This window comes from Anabas testudineus, chromosome 6, assembly GCF_900324465.2.
Source record: "Anabas testudineus chromosome 6, fAnaTes1.2, whole genome shotgun sequence".
Lineage (NCBI taxonomy): Eukaryota > Metazoa > Chordata > Actinopteri > Anabantiformes > Anabantidae > Anabas > Anabas testudineus.
In genome coordinates, this window is record NC_046615.1 from 16,450,328 (window position 1) to 16,467,879 (window position 17,552).

At 39.3% G+C, this 17,552-nt stretch overlaps 1 protein-coding gene across 2 annotated transcripts in view; it reads left to right on the forward strand.

The window, feature by feature from the left end:
• Positions 1–15,103, forward strand: part of LOC113166137 (cGMP-inhibited 3',5'-cyclic phosphodiesterase A-like) — a 62,779-nt gene extending 47,676 nt beyond the window's left edge. For both annotated transcript variants that reach the window (XM_026366101.1, XM_026366102.1), the window contains 10 exons: positions 5,244–5,317; positions 5,720–5,868; positions 6,001–6,138; positions 6,322–6,433; positions 6,670–6,783; positions 7,379–7,578; positions 7,818–8,021; positions 9,139–9,297; positions 10,671–10,929; positions 11,222–15,103. In XM_026366101.1, coding sequence (XP_026221886.1) covers positions 5,244–5,317; positions 5,720–5,868; positions 6,001–6,138; positions 6,322–6,433; positions 6,670–6,783; positions 7,379–7,578; positions 7,818–8,021; positions 9,139–9,297; positions 10,671–10,929; positions 11,222–11,535 — 1,723 coding nt within the window. In that variant the 3' untranslated portion in view covers positions 11,536–15,103. The remainder of the gene's footprint in view (positions 1–5,243; positions 5,318–5,719; positions 5,869–6,000; positions 6,139–6,321; positions 6,434–6,669; positions 6,784–7,378; positions 7,579–7,817; positions 8,022–9,138; positions 9,298–10,670; positions 10,930–11,221) is intronic.
• Positions 15,104–17,552: the final 2,449 nt, after the last annotated feature.

The following is a 17,552-nucleotide window of genomic DNA, read 5'->3' on the forward strand; positions in this document are numbered from 1 at the left end:
AAATGAGGCATAACCCTGCAACTGCATGGCCAATTTCCCACCTCGGATTAATTTAGAAACTAATTTGAGTGGATAGTTTTGAAGAAATAATATGTTTCCACAAGAGTTTCCATGTTTTTTTGGAAATTAGATGCAAAGACCTATCCCAGGTCAGCACGTGGTGCATTTATCCAGTCAGGGTTTATGTTGTCGAAAAAGTGACGGAGGGTGCTGTCTTACAGTATGATAGTGAACGTAGTTGGTATATATTGTATATTTTGTCTGTTTCTAACACGTTTTCCATTAAAAGTATTTTTGCGGAGATTTGTTCCATAAAGCTTGTACTTTGTTAATGGCTAAAATCTAAAACCGAAACCAAACTGTTCCTGTAACAACACACGTTTCTTGTCTTCCAAGGTAATGGTTTAGGCTGCTGCCTGGAGAAATAAGCTGACTAGCCAGACAATGTCTGCAGCTCGTGGTAGATAGAAACTACTACAGTATTTGTTCAAATTGTGGCGATTTTCTGATACGCATGTGGTTTTAGATTAAAGGATTACGCGTAGTGGTATTTTTCATGGCTTCCTTTTGAACATTTATTAAAAATGGCAGATCAGCATGCTGCTGCAGCCATTAGGGCAGATCATGTGACACATAAGTGAAAACAAGTTCCCTAGATGTACAATGCATTCAGCTTTGCTTGTGTCAAAATAATGTGCATGTAAACCATAAATACGCTAAAGCATTAGGACACCTCTGTCCCCTCAATTTTACGGCATGACAATATTGTGTTGAATGTTGTAGCAAACATTTGCAAAAGACCCTCCTAGTGCACAAAGCAAAAAGTCCATAATGAAAATTTTTTCAGTGTGGTGTTCTGGGTTTTCCTGAGAGCCTTCACCTTAATGGGATCAAACATTGTTTGCATGAATTGGAATGCCAACTTGCCCCTGTGCTCCTGTGGCTAGAGCAAGTAGCCAGGAACCAAAGTCTTGTGGAAAACTTTCCCAGAAGTGGGTGAGCTGCTACAGTAGCAGATTAATGCTTGTGGTTTTGGAATGAGATGTTTAACAATCACATGTCATGTTCAGGTGTTTGATCAAGTAGTTTCTTCTTGATTAGTAGCTATGTACTTTGAGCCACTTATTGTATGCTATCACATCCGTAACTATATGAATACAATATGTTTGTGTTTATGTGTATGTATCATCTGTATGCATGTTTGTGTACATGTAGTGCAGCGTGGTAGAGAGAGTGTCCTAGACTAGGAAAAAGTTGAAATAACAAAATGACTGGCATAGCAAGATGTGAAAAAATAATGTTTGTCTGATTTTTCCTTGCAAAAGTTGCAAATATCAGTGTGTGTGCATGCACATTCTTCGCTGACCACTAAAAAAGCACAACACTTGTGGACTCCGCTTCCCAGAACTGCTTCCCGGAGAATTTTTACTCTTTGAAGGGTAGAAATGGTTTTGAAATAGCGTTCTTTGACATGTGACACCCTAATAATAAGAAATAATTCAAATTCAACCAATGATTTGCAGTAGTTTAAGGTTAATTGTAGGGAAAATTCTGATATAATATTGTGTTTTTAATTATGTATCAAAACTTTGAGATCATACCATAGTATCATTATATCATATCATTGCTTTAGAAAATTGAGTATTAGTATGCTAAAACTGCTACAAGAGTCTGCAACTGATGGTTCGGACTAATAATTGTTTACTGTACTGCATTAGCAGCACTGTAAAAATATCCTTGCACACTGTTTTGTTTTGTAGTGATTCCTCTAAAGAACTGTGTGGGCTGCATCTGTCAGTGGCTTGTTTGGGTCTGTTTGCACAATGACAGTGTGATACTTGAACAAGTTCTGTAAATGTAAGCACACTGAGCAGCTTCTGTACACAAAGCCTTGTCGTCTGGTCTTAAAGCTCAGCCCAGCCCAGCAGCAGGCCCCAACTATGGCCACTTATGGCGGTGTGAGTATAAACAAACACCTGGGCCTCTCCCCAGTGACCAGAACCCCACAATTAACACACAATCAAATGCACACTTCTACACACTGTCACAGCTGCTTCTTCTAGCACTGGTTGTACAGGCACAATTGCAAAGTACAGAGAGTCTCTGGGTTTAGTTTGCTGCAGCTGAGAGGACTCTGAGTAACAGTAACATTTAAATTTTGTTCTAGGCATCTGGCCCTTTACAAAATACCTATAATGAAAATAGGAGCTGGTAAGGCTTCAATGCATTGACACTGAAACAGTGCCCATGCCTGTTGATGACTATTCCCTGTTGGGATCAGACCTCTGATGGTCTCTTAGCAATCGGCAACCTGCCAACACATCATTTCTCAAGCAGGCACTAACACAACAATCATAAGATTTAGTGGAGTTGAAGAAAGTGTTTGTAATTTATGTTCTGTATCCTCCATTTGTCAGTGTTATCAAAAACAGCCAAGACAGCCATAACATCCAAATGTATTTACGGAACAAACAAAACACTTATAACCATTCCCAATATTTAATAAGTCCGCTCAGAAAAGTGAGAGGCCGAGAGAACACAGAGGGAACACACAGAGCTGAGGTTGGGAGAAAATGAACACATGGCTTCAATTGTCTTCTCTCTGCTTCATCATCAAATCTGCACAATCTTAATTAGTACATTAGGCTTCTTTTTCTTCTGCCTCCTTTTTCCATCATGTCAGCTTTCAGTGACGTACAGTGTTAAGAAGGAATAACACCAACTTCAAAGCTACAATATCTAATATAAAGGCTTTTTTTTTATCAGGCAGAACAAGTAAAAAGGGGGAGCGACTGAATACCTTCCATTTCCCTCAGCCCCAGCCACTGTGCTGTTATCTTCTTCGCGTCATCTGGCTCAAGAGTAGGTAGATTACTGGAAGCACAAATAATAGCTGCTGTGTTTATTGTGGCTTGGACACTGTCCGTTTAGGCTCTCAACCAAAGGTAATGTGTCAACCTGCTGTGAGTGGTTGAGTATAAAATCTGGTAGTGAACTGCAGCAGAGAGGGGAGCTTAGTACGTGGCTCGATACATTAAGATAAGCAACATGGTCGGAGAACAGGCGGCATGAATGTTCTCAGAAAAACCATACAGTTTGACTATTTTTACAGCATTTCCTTTTGCAGGATAATTAACTTGATGAAGGTTCATACTTACAGTGAGAATTGCCAAGGTTTTAGTTTTAGAGTTGTTGCGATCTGGAGTCATTTTCCACTCCAGCAACAGACTCAGTTGACTGTAGGACTTTGGTTGATGGACAATGCATTTATTTAGTTTCTCCTGCAATATCGGTTAACAAGTTCAGTCACTGTTCCTGTTTTTATGGTGGTGATTAGGCACTCACAGCACTTCATTAAGGTTCGAAAAAGGCTTTGATTTTAGTTTTCTAATAAAAGTACTCCTCGCTAACTGGAAGCACAGGACAGCACATGTTTAGTTTATATATAGAATATAAGATATGATGATCTTTTCAGCATCTTAACCAAAACCTGACCACAGCGCATGATGCTGAATGTTTCCTCCACAGAACAAATATATTTGCAGGCGGCAGTTACTTTCTTCATGAAGCTATTGGAAGAAACACATGTGTAATATATATGTTATTTCTAGGAGAAAGGGTTGAAACAAAAACAGGCCTGTGTGTTTTTGTCTTCATACTTTAGGTCTATCTCACTGGGACAGTTAAATTACTGTAACCGTAGTGCTAACTACTGTAACTACACCATAGACGTTTTTTTGTGATAGAGGCACAGTCACTGACTGACAGATTCCCCAAGTGGCCAGCCTCTTTATTTACATCCTGAGCTGGAGGCTCAATGTCAGTAGCTGAGGTTATTCTGCTGCATTAGCAGAAAAGCAGTGTCTGCCAGTTTTTCAACTTTCATTAAAAGTAAACCTTCTAGGCCAAGTGCTGCTGCCTGCCCAGACCCCCCTGACAATAATGCACTGCAACTGTTTGTGGGCCGAACTATCAAAACTATTTTATATTCCACACCTGCTAGGCATTACACACAGTGGTCCGACCTGGCCGTGCAAGCATAACAGAATTCCCTTTGTTGGGGCCTGAAGGCCATTAGGAAGGGTGGGTACAGCTCGAAAGTGTTCAAGAAACAATTTATCAGAAGGAGATAGACACACTGCAGGCCTTTGTGCTCCCTGTGACAGTATGCTCTAACGGCAGGCATTTCCTGCTCGGCGAAGGCACGTTTTACAACATTTAGGGAGAGGTATTTTAATTGGAACCACCTATAGCCTGACAGTGGCCTCAGCGGAGGAACATGGAAAAGCTGTTGAGAGAAGCTCTGGAGGCTCCCCGTGGTGTCACACCACCTAACTAACTAACACAGGCCGGCTCAAAACTCTTTCCGTAAAACATATTAGTTGACTGATTTATACACCAGTCAATAAATATGAATATTTCCATCTGTCTCTGTGTCTGTGGTTAGCAGTAAGTAGTTCCTGTTGCTGACATTGGTCCCTCATAAATCTCAAAGAGGTTTGGCTTGATTTTCTAATGAGTCGTTTATAACAGCGCCAGTACCCACAACTGTTTCAAATTTGTTTTGTTGTTGATCCCCACTGCATTGTGTTAATGTGTGCATCCATTATGTTCATTAATGAGGATTTTTCTCGAAGCATCTGTGCATCTGTACGACGGCTGTTTCATGTGGGGACAGCACAGTAGGAATCCTATTAATTTTTTTTTCTTAACAACTTCTGCCGACATGTTAGACATCAAAGACAGATGTAGTGAATGGCATTATTCCCGATTCTTTTTTTGCAGTTACAGACAGCAAATACTTGCACATTTGTGTTCTGCAAGCAAACGCATACATACTATTCTGCATTTATCCCTTTGTATTTTTTACATTTTATTGTTGGGTTTTTTTACTTCCTGCTCTGACAAGCGAAACTAAATATGTAGAATTCTCACCATTGTGATAAACACCACATTTTCTCAAGAGTGACTCAATTTAATCTTACAAAGACATCAAATATTCTAATTACATTACCCAGAGGGCAGATGATAAGGCTGAACCCTGTTAGCATGTTTTGTATATAGAGGTTGAGCACTTTACTACTCAAATTCATCTGTGAACTAACTGTGACTAAATCTGACATACAGCATATAGAGGATGTTTAGCACAGCACCATTTGCAAGCGTCATAGCGAATGCACCATGGATAAATGAAACATGCTCTTTTACACTTGTTCTAACTTGTAAAACTCCTTTTTCTACAGCTGTGGGAGACCATACATCAGACTGAGCCATGGCGAGGGCTCTATCGACAAAGGAGACAGGATGCCTCGGTCAGGTATGCCTTCAGTCTTCTTTCTTTTAAGCATCGCTATCGTTGCCTCCGAGCAGCATGGACAGTGCATGGATATAAATAGTAAAATAAACTGTAGACACTCAAATGAAAATAAAACGAACGTTCTGCTGTTCTGTAATCCATTATGCATTGGTGTTAGACATTCTTCTCTGATGATATAAATGCACAACCAAGACTTGCCTCACCGTGACCTTCAAACTCAGAACTGTGTAGATAACCAGCTGGAACAAACCAGGGCTAGGACAAATATATATACCAGAGAAGTGAATTTTCCACCGAAAACACCTCATGGTATCAGGACAAAGCGTCACTAGAAAGAGATTAACACTGGAGTTTTCCTTGGCCAACAGTGTGACATCTTTTTGTTCCTTCTTTTAATGACAGAGGACCAAGTTGTTGTGTCATCAGACTACGACAGCACCCACGAAGCCAACCACAGTGACAGCAGTGATTTAGCACATACAGAGGAGGACACAGAAGAAGGAAAAAACCCTGCACAGAATGTTATCCTCCACCCACTAATACCTCCTGAGGTACAGTACGACCAGGCAGTCTGCCTTCAGTCACATTAGTGCACTTTTTTCAAGAAGCATTCCTAGTCCTACTGGAACAGTACATACGGTATTTTTGTCCTAACCACTTTTTGCTATGTGTCACTTGAACAGGACAAACCAATTCTGGCTCCAGAGCCTTTAGTAATGGAGGACTTGGAGCCTCTGATGAGTCAGTTAAACAATTGGAACTTCCCCATCTTCAGCTTGATGGAGAAAACCAATGGGAAATGTGGACGGATCCTCAGTCAGGTGAGCACAGTCCAGTGTTTTTAGCTGAGACTCAGGCTGTGTGCCAAGAAAACACGCAGATCTGTGATACTGTGTTACTTAACATTTATAAATGAAGCTTGTATAATTATTGTAACATTTGTGAAATGTTAATCAACCGATGATGTTCCCGGGCTCTTTGACAATTTAATCTTTGTGTATCAGGTCTCTTACAGGCTCTTTGAAGACACTGGCCTGTTTGAGACATTTAAGATCCCTGTGAAAGAATTCATGAACTACTTCCATGCCCTTGAGAATGGTTACAGAGACATACCATGTAAGCTTGAGCATCTCCCTCATCCTTGTTCATACATGTTCTGATAACCATGTTTGCAGCTGTAACAATGAAATCAGCCACTAGAGGGAAATATTATACAATTTTCCAGTGTTAGTCACATCTCACTGTATGCAGCATTTACATTGTTAGAAGATACATGAGCAGCCCAACAGTGCACTCTGCTGGGCAGTACTCCACACACACACTGAGGAGACTTGTTTTCTCTCTTGACCCAGATCACAACAGGGTCCACGCTACAGATGTGCTTCATGCAGTCTGGTACCTCACAACACAGGCTGTACCCGGCCTGCCCAGCCTCATAACTGACCACGGCTCTGCCAGTGACTCAGGTGTGTCTATTGGTACCTTCATACAGACATGTGCATGTCGTAGTGTGGCTGCTGGTGTGTAAGTGAATCCATCTGTTCCAAGTCGTCATGTAAGAATAAATGATGTTACCATGCATTGTTGTTTTTCAAATTTTTCTAAGCCATTTATGATTGGAAAGATTTTCTTCCAAGTAAGCTGGACTTTTTTATTTTGATTTTTCCATCTGCCTTCAGCCTCACCGTGAGCTACCTTATTAATGCCAGTGCATCAAACCTGCAGGAGAGTGTGTTCTTATCCTACTCATAGTTTGTCTTATCTTACTCAGGCTTTTGGCATTGGCATTTAAGTACCAAACACTATTTGAAGTCTAGAACAGCATGAAATTGCTGACAGATTAGAGTTCCCTCTCACCCATATTTCCATAACCTCATTTGTATGCCTTACTAGGGCCATCCCTTTGATCCACACATAAGTGGATTTGAATGTGTATTTCTGTGTGTGTGCTCTGGAGTGCATGCGCATGTGTGAGTTTAGGCATATGCACATGAAAGTACAGTATATGTGTTTGCGTAAAATCTGCCACCCTCTTTACTTTGTCTGTTCCCCTGTGGCTAGACTCTGACAGTGGAATAACACACAGTCATATGGGCTTCCTGGTTTCAAAGACCTACACTGTGTCAGAAGATGGTTATGGCTGCTTATCAGGCCTCATACCTGCTCTGGAGCTCATGGCTCTTTATGTGGCCGCCGCAATGCACGACTATGACCATCCTGGGCGGACCAACGCTTTTCTTGTAGCCACCAGTGCCCCACAGGTACCTATGCCATTCACCTAGGCTGAGATAAGAAGGTTTTCATTTCACCAGGGTGTCTTGATACAGAAATACAGCTTTTCTCTAACATAATTTGTACCACTGGCTGTAATAAATTGGAATCGTGTACATTATTTACTCTCACTTTTTATACCTCTTTACTGCACTGTATTTGCATACATTGTTGAATTAGATTTTGTAATTGTTGATTTTAAATGTGAGGTTTTTGGATGTGTTTGTAGGCAGTGCTCTACAACGACCGATCCGTCCTGGAGAACCACCACGCTGCCTCAGCCTGGAACCTTTTCATGTCGCAGCCAGAGTACAACTTCCTTGTTAACCTAGACCATGTGGAGTTCAAGCGTTTCCGTTTCCTGGTCATTGAAGCCATACTGGCCACCGATCTGAAGAAGCACTTTGACTTTCTAGCTGAGTTTAATGCCAAGGTAATTCTGAAAGTGTAAATGTTTGATATTGAATATTGAAAGAGAGTTTTTCGATATGATGATGACATAAATAAACAAAATTATCAACTTAGAAACATTGTTTATTTCAATTTATGAATATCTAGCATCAGATTGACTGAATAATGAATTGTATTGGGGACATGTTAGTAGTATTACAGTTTTTGAGTCAGTTGTATTTTGTTGAGGTGCTACAGTCAGGTTTATTTATACCTCGACTCTTTTCATATGCAAAATACGATTTGTTGAAAAGGGACCATGCAGTGGTTTTCAAGGAACGGGTCTGTTTGTGCAGAACATTGCAGCACTTGGTGAAGATATGTTCTGCTCAAGTAAACAACGCATAGCACCCTGGAGCTTTTCAAGAACTTGTTAAGTGCAGACAGATTGTTGACTTTGGATTTGATGGTCTCGGGTTTTTCCATCGTAAGTATTAGTACAGGGGTACTGCTCAACAGCCAGGCCTGTCAGCTACCAATTAACTAGCTGTCTTGGCAGTAAAAGTAAAGCAATGTTTCTCACTGTAGTGCACCCTGCTCAGCTCTTCCTGGAAGCAAAATAGCCTTCTGTGAAGTACCCATCATGTTTTGCTACACTTGCACATGATCTCCTCAGCTTCCTGGGTTATTAGGTTAGAATAATAAAAATCTGGTTGTCAGCAGTCTTTCATATCTGGGTCTGAATCTTATTAAACATAACTAGGAATGTTAAAAAAATGCTTATTCAATCCAGAGAACTATTTCACAACTAGTGATGTCTTACAGAATGATATTCAAAGCATAATGATTACAACCGTTACCTTTTGAAATAAAGTGTTCGCTAGAAGACGTCTGCATATGTGCCTGTTAATACAGGTGGTAGCTACAATTAAAAAGACTTGAGACCTCATATCTTTTATCCGAAGTCTCAAAGTGCATTTCAGTGTTGCTCTTTGTCTTCTCCAAGATGAGTAAAGCCTTTAGGCACCGATATGAATACACACTCTTTGAACAGCAAATCGATGGTGTCACATTTACATAATATCTACAGACCCCATGCTGTGTCTGTCAACATGTTTGAGTATGTTGAATGTCAGTGCATCTATCTGTTGATCCTCTAGGTGGGTGATGAATCTGCAGGTATCGATTGGTCCAATGAGAATGACAGGTTGCTGGTCTGCCAGATGTGCATTAAACTGGCTGACATCAATGGACCTCTGAAATGCAAGGAGCTGCATCTTCAATGGACAGAGGGTATTGTCAACGAGTTCTATGAACAGGTGTGTGAGTCGTGACAGCTAATTTGTATACAGATCAATGTACTGTCATGTTTGTATCTAGAGGGAACACAGCAACACAAACCGTGTGAGGTATGATGCACAAGAATTTCAAAGTTTTCTAGTTAGTTTTTTTTTTTTTTAAAGACATTAAGATACTGTTTTCCCTCTGAGAGCTGTTATTGTATGAGGAGCTGTCATTATATGAGAAAGGATTTATGTATCTGTTCATGTATTTGTAAAGTAAAGATACTAAAGGTATCCTGAAATCTTTGCTGTAAGAACAAGCAAAAAAAATTACATTTATGTCTTATACGCATGAAATTGTGTGACTTGACTCATTTAAATTTGCATAGCTACAGAATGGAGTCATGCAGAAAATAGAATCTGTGATCAGGGTTCATATGGGTCACAGATGGTGGCTCACAATGACCTGCAATGCATTATGTCCCCTTGGCACTACATGGCTACTAATCTCTGCTAATTGCCTAATGGTCAAGCACAACATGCTCAGGCCCGTTTGGACCTTGCTACATTGGCTAGGTGACACAGCCAGATTGTTACAAGCCACCATGGAGTCTATTGGAGGGGGACACAGAATACAGGAGCCCCACAGAAGCAGCTAATTCTCTTATCTGACCATAGGTGGGTTGCTGCTAGATACAGTATGGTGATGTAGGAGCGGCAAATGTCATTCATGTGAAGTAGCCTCTGATTACACTGAATTGAGAGTTTAACAACCTTGAAAAATGAAGAAAGCAATCAAACTCAATACAGAGCATGTTCAGGTTAGGGTTAGCTCTCACTGCTCCTCTTCCCCTTGTTTTTCCCACCTGTCAAGACATTCCATCAAATTGCAGATCGGATCCATCTGATATCCCGCCTATGGATGAGTCATTGTGTTTTACATCCACAGTCCACAGCAGGGACAGAGGCCTTTTTTACTGTATTTTGTATGGAATAACACTTGGACTCAGTTACCATGGCAACCAGGAAGCCTTGTAATAGCTGTTGTTCGGTCACTTTCATACGGACGTCATACTGTAGGCACACGTGCAGCTGCTCTGTCGCCTTCCCACTATCATCATGTATTCTTTAGGCTGTTATGACTCTCACAAATGCTTTTCTCTCATTTAAAATATGTGTTTCAGTAGATTATTAACATGGGATAATGTACTGATTTTAATATCTATCTTCACCTAATCTATTTAGTCATTTAGTTAAAGTACAACGAATAATTTTCTTCGGCTTCGGTTCTCTGATGCTGCGGACACAACAACATTTTAAATTCTCAAAACAAAAACGAATCATGCCATGCCTTCGTGTTCATTCAGCTATTAATCATTTTGCACTAATCTGGGCCATGCTTCATGTAGGGTGATGAGGAGTCCAGTCTAGGCCTTCCTATCAGCCCCTTCATGGACCGAGCAGCACCACAGTTGGCCAAACTCCAGGAGTCGTTCATCACACACATTGTGGGACCACTGTGCAACTCCTACGACTCAGCATGCCTGATACCTGGACGATGGGTGGAACCCAACCCAGAGACAGATGAGCCAGAGATCTTGGAGAATGAAGAGGAGGATGAGGAGGATACTGCAGAGGAAGACACATCCACCAGCTCAGAAACATCACGTAAGCACGATGGTCTAAAACATTGGCGTTGTCTCTAATGCCTGGTATTGTATACATTCATTTACTATTGACTTTTCATAGATTTGACCATGCAAAATGATATATTTTAATACCAACATTAACCAGTTTTGACTACTTAACAATGAAAACTCATTCAGATTATGTAAGATTGTTAAACATAGCTGTTTAATTTAGATGCTCTTTTGAGAAGCCAAAAGGAAGCACTTTTACTGTCAACCTCTAACCAGCGTGAGTTTAAATTAAACATATGGTGGCTTGTTTGTGATTTTAGAGAAAGCAGCTCCCAAGAAGAGGAGGAAAGCCTTTTGCCAGATTACCCAGCACCTGCTGGAGAATCATGAGATGTGGAAGAAGGTGATCTCAGCAGAGACCCAGAAACAGGGCCAAGGAGCAGAGTCTGCTCATTTAAACAATGTAGCTGAGTCTATTCTGGCTATTCATGAAGAGGATGAGGAACCAGGCAGCAGAGAGGAGATGGTAGAAGGAGAGGATCCGGAAGAAGGAATGGAGGAGCCAGAATGGCCCATGTCTCCACAGGAAGGCCCTGAACCTTCAGAGGAACTAGTGGAGGGGGACCCAGAGTAAAACAATCCTTGGGAATAATGGCATCAGTCAGGGCAAGGACATGAAAAAGTATTTAGTTTTTTCTTATCCTATCAACTGACTCCTGTTTTTGCCAGCACATCACTTAGACACAACACTGTAGATGTTTGGGAAATGTGTGCCTATATAGAAAAAAAAAACAGGGTGGGAAAATTTGTGCTTTACACATTTATCTGAATTTCTGGTCTCACCAAACATTTAAAGGAACTTTCCATAATGCAATACGGGATTATTGGTGTACTTTGGGATACAGACTCTTTTGCTACTGTCAAGAGAAGAGGAAGACTGATTGCACAGACCTCAACCCAACGTGGTAACACAGGACTGCAGAGATTTGCTGCCAATTTATACATAATTATTTTCTGAATGCAATTATATATAGACATCACAGTTACTTGTACTTGTGTTTTAATTTTAGCGAGTTTTTGAGCTCTCGAGTGGACCATAATATGTTTTTTTTCTATATATGGATTATAAAGGGAGTGAATCAAATGAGGAACATTGGTGTTATCTTTCTTCCTTTTAACTTCTGCCAAAATTAATCACTTACCCACGGGCTTTAGCATACAAAATATTTATACACTTTATGTTCTGCATTTCTTGCCAAATTCTGTAGGTTCCACCATTTTCTGTAGCTGTATTGGTTCAAGGAGGGAGGCTTGACACTTAACATTCTGTATGCACATGCGTTGGTGTGTCTGTGCGTTTAAATTTTTGCGTTTATATGCATAATTTTTCTGTACAGGACATTGAAATATTCAACAGATTACTTATTATTTGTGTCATCTCTGGTATCCACTCCTAAGGTAACTGCTATAGTGGTCAGTAAAGGGTTCAGAATATCATTTATTTTACCATAGAGGTCTTCATTAACAAAGCAACAGTGGGATGTTAGAAATCAGTCTGTGCTGCGAAAAGACCAAAAAGGGAGTATGGAACATGAGCTAACACTACCAAAGTGTGAATTAAAGGTACAACAACACATAACTGTGCAGTCATTAAATATTATATAAAAACAAGACGTCATAATCTATTTAAAAATGGCCATAAGAAGAGCTTTTGTCTTCTTATGGCTTTTGACTCCCTGACTATATAACTGAATGTGCTGTGTTCAACTCTACAGCACTTTTACTGCAGGTATTTAAGCATCTTCTAATTAACTGACCTTTAACCCTTAGGAAACTGTTGAAGATCAAAGTAAACATCGGTATCACCTGTGAGTCTGTAAGTTAAAAACACAGACTAGGAAAATTCAGCTACAGATATTTTTGTTTCTTCCTGTGCTTAAAATGATCTCATAGCCGAGGTAGTGATAGTCGATGGAAGCCAAATGATGGCCTAAGATTGTGTGTACCATCCTTTTTTTTTATTTCATACAGTAAGTAGCAGTATGTGATAAACAGACAGGGAACTAATGATGTTAAATAGAAAGACAGCCTTGCAATAACTACAACATACAGTAGAAAAAAAAATCATTTCTAAAACATGAATGGTTCATGTGATGCCAGTAAATAACATGGCTCTAAATAAAACATACATAACATAAAGTTTTCATTAAGACTCAAAGTCAGGTGAGTCAATCCATACATTCAGCTGAGCCATGAGGTAAACATTGTGGCGTGGGCTTAGAGTGGGATGCAAAATGTCTCTGATGAATATTGCACTTTCCTTTAATAATTCACATGTTCATAGAAGAAGTGTTTGCGACACTGTAAGTGGATCGTGACTATGAGAATAAGTAAAGTGCTGTACACTCAGTTAACAAGTCAACTTACTGTCACGTAGTGCAGTGAGCCAAATATGTAATGAATTATCTACTACTAATCTTGTCGAGTTCTCATGACCTACTTGCACATCTTAATCTCAAATGTGTTAGTATGTTATACTGCACCACTGCTACGCTCCATAATCATATGTCTTTAAACAGATCTGCAAAAAGCAGAGCAAAACACCACAACCTATAGATAGAGACGATTAAAACTACATTTTAAAATACAGATATTTCTCTATTAGTACATTGTTTCACCACGCAGTGTTCCTGGCTATGATAAAAAAGCACTCTACATCCGTGATGCCCTGTTTACTGCTGCCCTGACTCTGCAACAGTCTGTGTTCAGATTAAAGATAATTGGCATTAAACTGAGACACATTTATCCCAAACATTATACCCGTCCAGAACAGCCAGACCAGCAACTTTAATACTGAACAACCTTCATTTTCTATGACGATCATGCACACCCATTGAATCTTACTGTATATACAACATGTCTTCTCTTTCCTGTATGTTGCCTGCAGTTCATCTCTAAAGAGGTACAATCATTGTTACAGACACAATGTACCTATTTTATTCCGCTTTTCAAAATCCTAATGAGGTATCACCATGGAGGGGATCAACAATGTTATATAGGAGAGCTAGAAAAGAAGAACCCAGAACTTGAAAAAACAGATTTTCTATGTATCATCAGGATGATGTCACTTCCATTCCTAGTTACCATTTCAGCTCCGACTTTGTGAATGTATATATACAGTATAGTGCATGTTTGTGAGAGCAAGAAAGTGTGTTTGTGTCTATTTAAATTCTTCCACTGGCCTCTCTAGGGTAACTCTGTCCTGTATTCGACGACAGTACTGTAGCTCGTACTGCTGACGAGAAAGGAATACTACTTTTACTCACAAGTAGAGATTGTGAAGTGATGAAGGGTAAAGTGATGCAGTAGAAGAAGTTCTTCGACTCTTCTCAGTTGCTCTATTGAAAATTGTTATTCACAGTAGGTCCTATCGCATATTTCTCCTTGTGCTTCCTCTTTGATCTATGTACTGCTTAACCTGCAGATCTGAGATGCTCTCTGCCTACAGTAGCAGAGCAGTGATCACATTATTTCTCTCATCTTTAAAGGTGGTGAGATTCTGTCCACTATAATAATAATATGTTGGCAGTCACATTTCTTTTTTAGAGTGGACATTGTATGCATTTTTCCTCCATTTCCAGTCAGAGATGATACAGTATATCAGTTTAAATAGTGTATTTTTATGTCTTAATTGATTTCTTTATCATACTTAGTCATGTGTGTAGCATATGTGTAACCATGGGAACCAAACAAGCTTTACAATGATGTAAACAAAAATGAGATGAGTATTTTTATATAGCTGACACACAATTAAATAATTAATTGCGTTCTTCTCACTAGTACCTTGCACTTACCACATGTACTAATACTTACACAAGGAAGACTATGTCCAAATACACAGTATTTGTGAAAGTAAAATAGTGAATTTCCTTGCAGGTTGATGCTCCATTTTGTACAATGAACATATATGCTGTACAGTAAAGAAATTTTAAAACTACAAAAACTCTTTTAGATATACATTATTTATTTTTACCATTTTGTAATTTAGACACTATACTGTAGCTTCAATATTGCCAGACTTACTGGAAGTGCCTATATTGGTATTATGTATCATACAGTGAATATATTTGAAGATCATTAGAAGTTGTCACAAACTGAACCATGTGGATGTTGTAATGTGAATACATTGAATTACAAGACTATCATTTCTGTGGTATCCTTGCGTCTTTGTTGTGTTGTTGTTTAATTAGTTTAATAGACATTTAGAATCTTGATCAGAACATTTTTGTGCCTCGAAACTGAGTGGTAAAGACTTGAACGTACACAAACCAGCTTTAATGCAGTTCAGTATGTGAACACTGCATACTTCAGTGTATGCAGTAAATGTAGATAATTATTATTATCTGCTGTATATTAATTAAATCTTATATATTACAATCGGGGGATGTTGAGACTGAAACAACTGAGGCATACATCGTGTTACAAGCACATTTCTCACATGTCTCTCTGAGCACTGTCTGTCTTTGAAGTAGATTTTACTTAATATAGTAGATATTTTGCTAGATTTTCCTATATATAAAATATAGCTATACAGGTATATAATATCTATGTGTTACATAATGTTTATAAACTAATGTTTGTGCTTCCTCTTTTTTGGTGTGAGATTTATTCAACAGTATGAGTGTGCAAAACAAAATCTGTCCCCCTGGCGTCCCAAAGGGTGGATCTACAGGGACCGGTAAAGAGGGGCTTGCCCTGCAACTGAGCAGCGTGGAGAAGAAGAGCGTCATAGAAAGTGTTGCATATGTGGATGAAACAGCTTCGATACGATTCTGAGAGAGGTGCTGCTGGATCTGAAGATGAAGTCAGAGCTTCTCTTTGTTTTACAACCACACCAACTTCACTAAAATGAAACTACATTAACAATGACTGTAATGTACAGGAGGCTAAAGCTGCTTCAGTAATAACAGTGTTACCTGTCTTAATGTTGGTCAAATCACATGACGTGATGTGATTTTAGTGCCATTTACCTTTACAAATCCATAACATTTCTACGGTGTCTATGGAGATCTCATCTCAGTGTCAATGCATCAGTTTAACAGTTTAACAACCATATGATATATGACACATATGATACACATGATAGTCAAGAGGGACAATGATCCACATGTGGTATATAATAGCTATGATAGAATAAAGTTGTGTAAATATCACTCCACGTTAAACCTTTATTGATCTTAGCTTTGTTATACTGTATTGACCACGTGCTCCTGACATGTAATCTAATATGAGCAGCATGTGTAATCTCATTTTAACTATTAGATCCTGTCATAGCTTGACTACTGTAGGGGACAGTAGTTGGACTGATGTGCAATGCAAAACACAAATGGAAAAAGAATTTCTAGGCACTATGCAGCAAGCTGTCTTACAGCTGTCAATCATAGCCAGCATTACATTTTTCCCATCCTGACCCCTGTCTTCACAGGATACGAACCATCAGAGAAATGGGAAAAGAGAAGGGACTAGGCAGGAGATAACATGACAAACAGAGAACACCACAGAGGGAAGAGATTACATGAAATGACAGAACGAGAAGAGGAAGAAAATGAGGAAGGGAAAGATGATGATTGTCCATCTGCAGCAGACTCATGTACAGTAAAACCCAGTGCACTAACATACAACATAACTAAAAGCTTTGTTTCTCTGCTCAGATGTACATTTGAAATAACAAAAAAACATTAGTATTAGATATTTGTAAGAATTTCATGATACGATTGGTTTAAAGAAGCCTTTCCAGTTTCCCATGCTACCCTTTGCTTCATCTATATTTACAGAACAACTGCAGAACAGCTGTGTGCTTCACTTTAATCAAGTACCTGGATTTGTATTTGATTCGCTCTACTACATTACTGATGGTTTATTTTACTTAATACATTTAATACACCATTCAATGCTTTACTCTTGAACATTTATACTGACATTGCAATCTAACCCTAACACTAAATTTCACCTGTGTCACTGTAGAATCAGCCCATTGGCCTGTGTCTGTAGCTCCAGTTGAAATTTTAACTAAATTAAATTAAATATATTAAATTATGTTATGTGTAAAAACTCCAGTATCATCTTCTTTTGCAGGTTTACGTCCTGGAAAAGAGTCGGACGTATCAGGAGCAGATATTAAAATAGAGCATTTTAGCACTTTGGCCAATTCTGCATCTCATTTTGAACGTTTAATAGATTCTGTTAACCTATACTCGTGGAGCCACAGAGAAACGTGTGGACATATTTCTAACAAGTGGATATGCTGTGTTTAGACCAGTTATCTCCATGGTAACAGAGGAACCCGAGTAATGAGGTCTGGCCTCCTGGTGTGTCAGTAGGCTCAACAGGGGAATTATGACCTTATCAAATGATGCATCTTTATCGGGGGGGCCGAGCATTAATGGTGCATTTGTACCTTCTAGTTTATGCATGTTTTTTACTTTCTGTCTGCACACATTAGAAGACAGGTCAACAATCTGTTCTGTGTAAAACAATTTGCATTTTGTCCTGTAATGCACCCCATCATTTGTCAACTTCTCTCCAAAACTTTTTGGGGTCGAGGCGAGTTCACTTGATGGTCTAATTAATTTTCAGGGAAGCCACTGAACT